The sequence below is a fragment of the Nicotiana sylvestris genome, chromosome 6, assembly GCF_000393655.2.
Source record: "Nicotiana sylvestris chromosome 6, ASM39365v2, whole genome shotgun sequence".
In the NCBI taxonomy this organism is placed as follows: domain Eukaryota; kingdom Viridiplantae; phylum Streptophyta; class Magnoliopsida; order Solanales; family Solanaceae; genus Nicotiana; species Nicotiana sylvestris.
In genome coordinates, this window is record NC_091062.1 from 192,246,075 (window position 1) to 192,256,076 (window position 10,002).

At 35.5% G+C, this 10,002-nt stretch overlaps 2 protein-coding genes and 1 non-coding gene across 3 annotated transcripts; 2 read left to right on the forward strand and 1 right to left on the reverse strand.

Moving 5' to 3' along the window:
• Positions 1-288: 288 nt before the first annotated feature.
• On the forward strand, positions 289-6,493 carry LOC104223196 (UDP-xylose transporter 3-like). The gene is made up of 9 exons (XM_009774573.2): positions 289-380; positions 748-784; positions 867-1,019; positions 2,235-2,419; positions 3,038-3,105; positions 4,765-4,897; positions 5,117-5,278; positions 5,349-5,621; positions 6,116-6,493. Exons 3-9 carry the CDS (start codon positions 899-901, stop codon positions 6,230-6,232), a joined length of 1,059 nt encoding a protein of 352 aa, XP_009772875.1. The 5' UTR covers positions 289-380; positions 748-784; positions 867-898; the 3' UTR covers positions 6,233-6,493.
• Positions 6,494-6,985: 492 nt separating this feature from the next.
• Positions 6,986-7,056, reverse strand: TRNAG-GCC (transfer RNA glycine (anticodon GCC)). The gene has a single exon. It is a non-coding gene; the product is annotated as a tRNA-Gly (tRNA).
• Positions 7,057-7,818: 762 nt separating this feature from the next.
• Positions 7,819-10,002, forward strand: LOC104223203 (small ribosomal subunit protein eS26x-like). The gene is made up of 5 exons (XM_009774584.2): positions 7,819-7,969; positions 8,050-8,142; positions 8,928-9,012; positions 9,156-9,289; positions 9,735-10,002. Exons 1-5 carry the CDS (start codon positions 7,967-7,969, stop codon positions 9,804-9,806), a joined length of 387 nt encoding a protein of 128 aa, XP_009772886.1. The 5' UTR covers positions 7,819-7,966; the 3' UTR covers positions 9,807-10,002.

Below are 10,002 nucleotides of genomic sequence, written 5' to 3' on the forward strand. Positions count from 1 at the left end.
AAAAAAACTACTTTATGAAATTGTGGTAAGGGTGTTTTTCAAATAATAATTCAACACACTTTTTCAACTTATAATATACTTATTAATTTTCGAGCAAATTGTTTTTTACGTATATATGAACATATCTAAATCCTAATTTCTTTAAATTTTCTGTCTGAATATTCCATACTAAATAAATAGACCCCTCAGTCCTCACGTGATCCGCCGGCGAAAAGCAAGCCGGGATTCAGTTAAAAAGTCAAAATTAAATTATTAAACAACAAAAAGCTATATATATGGTGGTGCAATTTTTTCCGCATTCTGCTTCTAATGCTTTTAACGTTCTATCAAACACTTAGCGCACATCACTACCTCCATTTCCGTGATCCGAAGCTTTTCAGGTTCTTCCATTTTCTTCCATTCTTTCTCCATATTACCTGTACGTATAAATGTATGAATATTATAATATATCCCATCTAAGCAGCAGATCTATAATTTCACAAAGCGTACTATTGCAATTTGCCCATCCAGAGACGAATCCAAAATTTTAAATCATTTGGTGCACTGCTTAATATATTAACATATTCTTAATTTTTGCTTTAAAAAATTCTCTGTACATATGTATACTGCACTTTTTTTAAATTTACTTACACACACGTGCATGTTGATCCACCGCATATATGCTGGATTCGTATATGGTTTTTAATAACTTTTTATATATCGCTGAGTAAATCACATTTTTTGTCGGAATTGGACGTTTATTTTCAGCTGAGCTGGTTTTGTATGGATTCACGATTGCGATGAGGTAAGAATTTGGTTGTGAAATTGCGAGACGATTTGCATTTTTCAATGATATAAGAGGTGGAAAAATTCTATTTGATGTGCAGATTTTGAGGTTGGGATTGAAGAAAAAGCGAAAATGAGCGAAGGGCAGAGGTTTCAGCTGGGGACCATAGGGGCACTGAGTTTGTCGGTGGTGTCTTCTGTGTCCATTGTTATTTGCAATAAGGCGCTTATTAGCACACTTGGTTTTACATTTGGTGAGTTTGATAACTTTTATCCTAAGGCACCTTTTTGTTTGTTTGTTTTTGTGTGTGTGTTTGCATTAGTATAATGATTAATTTTACGACTGAGTTGCTTATGTTGTAGAACTTGCTTCGTGAAATGAGGTACTTGCGTTACAATTAACATTTAAGTTACCTTGACAAAGTAAATTATTTCATACTTTTAGAGGGGAATACACATAAAAGATTCCATATCGCCAAAACAACTATTTAGATTGAGGCGTACTTGATTGGTTCATTGATTGCTTTATCATGGTGCTATGAGATTCACAAAGAGCTTATGCGGGGAGTATCTACGATGACTCACTTTTCTTCTGGGACGAATACGTCAACCCAACTAGCTTGGGATTGAGGCATAGCAGTACTAGTTGTGTGTGTGTTTTCTTCCATTAGTATAATGATTAATTTTACGAGTGAGTTGCTTATGTTGTAGAACTTGCTTTGTGAAATTAGGTACTTGCTTCAGAATTAACATTTAATTTACCTTGAAAAGATAAATTATTTAATACATTTAGAGGGGAATGGACATAAAGGATCTCATATAGCCAACTGGAACTATTCAGATTGAGGCATAATTGATTGAGTCGTCGATTACTTTAACATGGTGAATCACAAGAGCTTGTGGGGGAAAAGATTTCTAAGATTGTGTCACTCTTTTTGAGACGGATGTGTCCACCAACTAGCTTGGGATTGAGACGTAGTTGTTGTTGTTGTTTGGACGAATGTCATTCAGTAAACCTCAATATTTTACGCCAAAAAAATGGGTTCGACTGTTTGTAATTAGTCGGGAGCAGAAACAGCTAAAATATTTTGGCTTGGTTATTTCTCTTGTTTGTGTTCTTCTTTACATACACCTTCAGCTATTTTGCAATTATTTCCTCTGGTCCTCTAATGAATAACAACTTACTTTGACAGTTGATCAACTTGGCTTATGTCATACTAGTAGGAGGAGAGAACATAAAATCAGGTCCAAGTGCATGCATAGTAGTTAAACAAAAAGTATAACATAGTGCAAATTACTCTTGTGCATTTACATCTAAAATTTGTTAAACACCTCTTAGACATCCCAGAAACAATTTATTAGGCCGTTAGTTGGCACTTCCATTTTGGTTCTTGAAAAACCTAATAAAAGAAATTCTCAATTGTATTTTGTTCAGCTTTCAGTTCTAACTTTTTATATTACTTTCTCAGCTACGACTTTGACAAGCTGGCATCTTCTAGTTACATTTTGTTCTCTCCATGTGGCTATTTGGATGAGATTGTTTGAGCACAAGCCTTTTGATCCAAAAGCTGTTATGGGCTTCGGAATACTGAATGGGTCCTCCATTGGACTTCTTAATCTAAGCCTGGGGTTTAATTCTGTCGGTTTTTATCAGGTTCGTTCTTTTTCCTTTCTGCTATTAATGACTATCTGGCAAAAAAAAATTTAAACCTGTCTGTTTTTACTAGTGATATTTCAGGTTAAGATCTTTTTCTTCTTGTTTTTAACTCTCTTTTCTTTAAGTTTTCCTTTTTCTCATTTCTTGTCCCCTTATTTCTGTACCTATGTTTCAAGGTATAACAATGTATCCGCTGGGATAATTAGTTTGATATAGTTAAGTGTTTATAAGATCTAGAAGCTGCACGGCATGATTTTACAACTGGAAATAGCTTGTTCCTCTTTGACCTTAAGTTACTCACGATGAATATGTGCTATCAAAATCTTATCATGAAATGTTTAATGGTCATTACGAAAATAACAATCAACATAGCTAGCTGAATTGTAAGGTCTTTTCCATTTTCATTCTTTGAAAAGGGCAGCAGGCTTCTTCCTTTTTGTGGTGAGACACGAATTTACTTGATGTGATGCGATCCTCTTGTTTCCTGTTGCTCTCAAACTCTCATTATAGCTTAATTCTATTTTGTCTCTGCATAGGAGATCTTTAGCTTCTGGTTAATTTTGAAACTTAAATGCAGTTATTTTTTCTGATCTTTTTACTGCTTTTGTATTATAGATGACAAAATTAGCAATCATCCCCTGTACAGTTCTTTTGGAGACTCTTTTCTACAGGAAAAAATTCAGGTAAAATATGCTAGATGTTGACTTACTCAATTTTCTTTACTATTTCCGAAAAGTTCTTAAAAAGTGAGTCTGTTTACACTAGGTAGATGGAGTATCACAGTACATTACCTTCACAGCCATTGTTATTTCTCCTTTGGAACATTTTTCTCTCCCAAATAGTGATCTGTTCTTGTTTTGTTAAGCTTGGAACATTACATTGAGGAAGCTTTTTCACCACCATGTGTTTGGCTCAAACCAGAAGTAATTTCTTTGAATAATTAGAATTTGAGTCTGAATACTGTATCTTGCCCTTATCTGTTAAGTTGAATATCAGAGGCATAACATTAGTCACATATACAGTCATTTTTTCTTGATTTGATAAAGATCAACTTAGACAAAAACTATGGCAAAAGAAAGGTGTTTAAGACAACTATCTGCATCAAAATCTAAATAAAAACGGCAAGTAGTGTCTAGAGGAAAATACTCAGGCATCTTTGATTGGGTATTCGCCCCTTGCATGTGTATTTTATTTTTGGATCATGAAGGTGTTTTTTTTTCTTTCCAAAAGGGGCGATTAGGTGCATTCTGCAGGCTGAAAGTAATTCAAACGCTGGCTAGCTTTTGGACCCAAAAAAAAGTTGGTTAGCTTCTATCAGTGAATGCTAGCAAAAGCGCTTTCATAATCTTAGCTAATTAATTTTTGTGTTAGAAATTCTACTACTTTAAGATTATGACTGAAATTCTATTAGTACTAGGCAAATATCTTAAGTGCCATTAACAGGGTTAAAGGTAAAGCAGAAGATTAAGTTCTTGACAAAATTGTGCTTTTGAAATGCATATATGCCTGTGAAATGCTATTAATCATTAAGATTGTTAGAGCCAACCATATCAATTTTTTTTTGGGGTCCTTAACAATTCAGAGATCCATTTGGAACATTCTCGGTCAATTTCATTAGTTTTCCTGTTAGGTTTTACCACACTCAAGATTGTTTCTCCTATTTTTATGTGATGTTCAGAAGATCCTTGTCAACATGGATGGAATCTTTTTCAAGGAATTTTTTTCTTGCTTAATTCAAATATTGACGATTATTTAAGCCTGAGTTAGATGCAATATTGAGGTTGCAAGTGACTAGTAAATTATCATATAATAATAATGGTCATGGGGCGGTAAGTCATGGAACTATTTGAAAAGGTGAGAGGAGATACCGGGAGATCTTTACCGAGTATAACTGTGCACAAATAGAGCTTATTTTTTGCTCCATTATTATTATTATTATTATTATTATTATTATTTTGATAACTGAGAAGCCTTGAAGGTCAGTGGCGCACGGTTAGAAACTCATGGATAATGAGCCCACCGCTCTAACCTTCTCCACTTAAATACTAGGCTTTTGCCTATGGGAGAGTCCAATTCATGATATGCGCCTAATCCACACGTCACGCATTGCACTCCTACTACTAGACCAAAGTCCTGGAAACTATTTTGGCTCCACTATTGTGATCTAATTAACCTCTATGTATCTGTTGGTCCTGAGTGTTGTTAGTGCTCTATGAAGTAATACTTTTAGCTCTGAAAGTTCTGCTTTCATCTACTGTTTCGCTTTATGCATTTATGAAATTACTCTTTTAGTTGTACATATTTACTAACGAGTTTATTTTTCTCTCAACTATGATTTGCAGTAGGAATATCCAGCTTGCACTTACCGTTCTTCTCTTTGGGGTTGGAATTGCAACAGTCACTGATTTGCAGCTCAATCTCTTGGGTTCTGTTTTATCTATGTTTGCAATTGTCACCACTTGTATTGCACAGATTGTATCCTTTGCTGTATTGTCAATCAGTTCTTTGTCTCAGTGTCTCCATGCCTCCATCCACTTCATAGATACTCAGTTTAGCAACCTTATTTGTGGCAAATAAGATTTAAAACTTTTTTGGAAGTTATTTATATGTATTAGCAAATGCTGTTGGACCTATAATTTACAACGATTGTATCATATCTTTTTCTTGCTTGGATATCTTAACCCATCTTCTCAGATGACGAATACCATCCAAAAGAAGTTCAAGGTTTCTTCAACCCAGCTCCTGTATCAGTCTTGTCCTTATCAATCACTTACTTTGTTTATAGTAGGACCATTTTTGGATGGGCTTTTGACAAATCAGAATGTGTTTGCTTTCAACTACACACCAAAAGTTCTGGTAAGTTAGAATTTTTTTTCAATTGTAAGTTAGATATCATTATTCATTAACTTCAACGTGTTGATGGCAGGCCTTTATTGTTCTCTCCTGCCTTATATCTGTGTCCGTGAATTTCAGTACTTTTTTGGTAATTGGCAAGACTTCTCCAGTCACCTATCAGGTCCTTGGACATCTAAAAACATGTCTTGTTTTGGCCTTTGGGTATGTTCTTCTTCGTGACCCCTTCAGCTGGCGAAACATTCTGGGCATCGTCATTGCTATGCTTGGAATGATACTCTATTCATATTGTTGCACCATTGAGAGCCAGCAGAAGTCCATAGAGGCTGCATCCCATCTCTCTCAGGTATTATTACACCTTTGTTTTTTAGTATTCTACATTATGTCATGTCTTTCCAGAACATAGACAGACAAAAAGGTACTCCTATTTTTCATACTATGGGCCAATGATTTGCAAGATTGCCGGTAATGGAGATTGGAGGCCGGCAGGCCCAATATTACCTCCTCTCATTTCACCTGATTACACTACTGCTAAATCTGCAATGTGCTTACAAATGGATCAGTTAGTGGCACGGCTCCCTTTACTACCTCCTATTGTGTTACCTCATTACACTACTATTACTACTACTGCATTTGCGTTATGATTTGCTAACAAAACTGTTTAGTTAGTTGCGCCCCCATAGGAAGGGCAGATCTAGAAGAAAGTTAATATTTAAACCTTATGCTCCCTTCACTTTAAATCGCTGATCTTCTGGGAACTTGTTTTTTATTAAGTATTAAATTTTCCTATATGTTGGACACATAGATGTACTAATCATATCTGCTGTTTCTGTGTTGAAGGTAAAGGAAAGCGAATCTGATCCTCTAATAAATATTGAAAAAGGTACTGGCAATATGGCGGATAGTATTGTTGCTAAGGCTCCTGGCTGGAATTCTAACAAGGATCAGCACGTATAAAATTTCTAACACTGTCTATTGGCTAGCGGTTGATCAGAGTATAGATAGAAGTTTTCAGCGATGAAGATGTCGCTGCAAAGTTTTCCATACGTCACAGATGTGTTACAACTTACAGCATTTGAATAGAATGTAGCTTTCTATTTTGCAGTTGGTGGATTTGAAGGATAAGGATAGCTGTCCTAATGTAGCAGTTTCATTATTGAACCTTGTTAGACATATATATAGCATATATTTTTTTCCTAGTTGACTATTATGTTCTTCAGACACTCTCAGATCGTTTCTCTCTTGGATTAGTTTGTTCACATGAAGCCAATGAAGATGTTGCAATCGGATTTGAATACATAAAAAGTAGTAGTAATAAACTTTTGATTGACTTCAAAAATAGTAATGCCATTCTTTTTTAGACAAAGGAAGTAACATAGGTCTGTAACTTTGTAGGGAAGACAATCCAACCAAAAACCAGAAGAAAAAAAGAAAAGAAAACATAACTACAAAGTAGATGAGGGATGGCAAAACTTGGGGCACAAAAGTTACTTTTGATATTTCACACCATATTAGCATTTGTCGTCGCGATCATATATTTCCAGAAAGCTGATCCTTGTAACACAAAGATGACAGTGCAGAAAGTAATTAATGTTAGCTAAGAATGGGGTCGTATAGTTGGGCTCGGCGACTCTAACTTCCGATTTCACACACATAAAAATTACTGTACAAACTCACATTTATTTTTATGTGAAAAAGTGAAAAAAGGATTGCACCAGCCGGGAATCGAACCCGGGTCTGTACCGTGGCAGGGTACTATTCTACCACTAGACCACTGGTGCTTGTTGAAACATGAGTAGTTATTTGGTCCAATTTATATTTTTAGTTTATTTGTTTGGCAAAATAATAAATACTAGTATTACTCATTCCCGTACAGGTTATGTCGCTCATTTTGAAAACAATGACATATTTTTTCGTTTGAGAATAATTAATTTACACTTTTGTTTTACTTTTAAAGAAAAATTCTTATTGCCGTACAAATATTATAACACGCTTAAGGTCATAATTTTGAAAAATTAGCACAAGTTTCAAAAATCTTACCAACTAAGAGCCGGTTTGGACATAAGATTTTTTTCACTTTTTTTTTGAAATCAGTGTTTGGCCATAAAATTTCCAATTTTCACTTGAAAATGAATTTTGGAAATTTTCGAAAATTTTAAAAACTCCAAAAAGCTATTTTTCAAAATTTTCACTCAGATTACTCACAAAATTTTAAAAACAACCCAAAATTATATTCATGTCCAAACACAACTCTAATTTTTAAATACCATTCTCATTTGAATTTTTTCCCCACTTTTTCTTGGAATTTTACGATTCTTATGTCCAAATGCACACTAAATTTCTTTCTAAAATAAACGGGAGGGACTATATTATATCAGTAACATTAAAGAAACTTGAGGGTTTTAGGCCTTCATGACTTTTTACAATGTTGAATTTAAGAATATGTCTTTTTTAGATCTCCGTAAAAACAAATCTTTCATGTATAAAAAAAGATATGGGATCATAAAATTAAAAATAAGTTTGTATTGGTCACAAAACCAATTGACCCGAAACTTGAAGGGGCAAAATGATCAGCCGCGAAAATTAGAGTGATTCCAATATTACCATCGATTTACATTGCTCCCCATTCTCTGGAAAAAACGAAAACCCTAGGTTCTGTGAGCAGCCGTCGAGTTCCAGCCCGCTCCGAAAATGGTAAGAGAAAATTGAACTTTTTCTATAATGTCAGTTAAATCTCAGCAAACTATCATTCTCTAAGCTTTTTATTTGTGCAGACGTTCAAGAGAAGGAACGGAGGTCGCAACAAGCATGGACGTGGCCACGTCAAATTCGTGCGTTGCTCCAACTGCGGCAAATGCTGCCCTAAGGTACCACTTTAAATACTGAGATAAGCACACGATGGTTTACATCAATAAAAGATGCTAAATATTATCGTTTTTTTGTTCCTCTGTAACTATTGTTGATGCGTTTTGATTTTAGGTGCATTGTATGATTTTATGTGGTTTCTGAGTTCCATGTTATCTATTGAGCTTTTATGCATAGAGTTGTGAGCCTTTAGTTTAAGATAATGAACAAATTGCCCTGTGAGATAAATGATTTGTACTTGAATGAACCCTGTAGCTCTTGTTCAGACCCTGTATATGTATTAAGAAATTCACTTAAGTATTTATAAATATTTGAATGTGAACCCAGTTATTATTGTATATTAACTCAGGTCACCGGAGGAACTCATAAACTTCAAATACTGAATCCGCGTCTGAAACATAACTAACCTCATCTAGTTTGAGATTCAAGTGTAGCTGGTTGATTGACGCGCAGAGTTGTAAATGCCTGCTGGTTAAGTCCTTGTCGCCTTGTTGATCGGGTTTGATGAAAGTGGTGTGCATGTTCAGTAGTAGTTTGGGAACTTTATCAGTTTGATGATTTATGTTATTTAGTATAGTTCATATTGTGGAAGTCCGTTCTCTGAATTATAGCTGAGATCTAGGGTAGAGTGTCTCTGTTTTGTATCTTATGACCAACATGGTAACAAGAGAGGTGTGTGGCTTAACTTTCTTTTGACATTGTAATCATGCTATGATGTTGATATAAGACAAGTTTGTTGACAAGAGTTTGCAACTTAATTTGATGCTTAGTACTCCTATTATGACAGGACAAAGCCATCAAGAGGTTTCTTGTGAGGAATATTGTTGAGCAAGCAGCTGTTAGGGATGTGCAGGAAGCTTGTGCTTTTGAAAGTGAGCCTCCTTTTTTTCCTTTTTTTTTTCTGTGGATATGTTGTGAAAGAGCCTACAGTGGGCCTTTCTTTGTTCTGCAGTGATCCTCGTTGAGCAATAGTTTATACTCATACAGCAGCTAACATGAAATATATTCTCTGCAGCGTACACTCTGCCTAAGCTGTATCTGAAGATGCAATATTGTGTATCATGTGCCATCCACTCTAAGGTGGTTAGGGTCCGCTCTCGAACTGATAGGAGGGTCCGTGAGCCTCCACAGCGATTCAGGCGCCCAAGGGTATTCTACTTTCTCTATTTATCGTTGAAGCTTTTTCGGCTATCTAAATTGAAGATCAAATTTTAGGAGTGGAAGGCAGTTTTCTTCCTCTGAAAAGGAAAGATTGGAGCCTCAAACAACGTTGTTTTAAGGCCGCGAGACGAACCAAACACAGTCTCAAGTAGAACTTCTTGCCTTAACCAATGCCGCTCGTACTGTGGTTATTCCCGAGTTTTTCCTTTTTCTGGCTGAACCCGATGAACCAATAAAAAGACTAACAATTAAAGCCGCTTGACTTGGCCAATGCAACATTACTTTGGGTTGCTGCCAATCTTTTGCCAGACTCTCTAGCTGAATCGGCTTGTGCATAGATTTAGGCCTTTCAATGCTTTTTGCAACATACATTATGAGCTTTAGTGCACCAATCTTCTTATGCTTATCTAAAGCTTCTTTGTGATTATTTCAGGATGATGCTCCAAAGCCTGGTCAAGCTCCACGGGTTCCTGGAGCTGCTCCGACAGCAACAGCTCGTACTTGAGTGCCAGCTGTTTTGATCATGTTGTTTAGCTATAATGTGAAAGTGACTATGAAGTTTTGTTATATATGGTAGTTTTGAGTACTTTTTTGGTTCAGTTTAATGGGACCAAGTACATTATTTTATGGCATGAAATTCTGGCTGGAGAGTAGAGATTTAAGTTCTATGAATTTAAGCATTTTCTGTTTGCTTTGAGATA

Coding starts and splice junctions, on each gene's coding strand:
- LOC104223196 (XM_009774573.2), top strand. CDS start 899: ATGAGCGAAGGGCAGAGGTTTCAGCTGGGGACCATAGGGGCACTGAGT. Junction 4,898..5,116: donor CCACTTGTATTGCACAGATT/GTATCCTTTGCT, acceptor CCATCTTCTCAG/ATGACGAATACCATCCAAAA. Junction 5,622..6,115: donor CTGCATCCCATCTCTCTCAG/GTATTATTACAC, acceptor TCTGTGTTGAAG/GTAAAGGAAAGCGAATCTGA.
- LOC104223203 (XM_009774584.2), top strand. Junction 8,143..8,927: donor GCGGCAAATGCTGCCCTAAG/GTACCACTTTAA, acceptor CTATTATGACAG/GACAAAGCCATCAAGAGGTT. Junction 9,290..9,734: donor AGCGATTCAGGCGCCCAAGG/GTATTCTACTTT, acceptor TGATTATTTCAG/GATGATGCTCCAAAGCCTGG.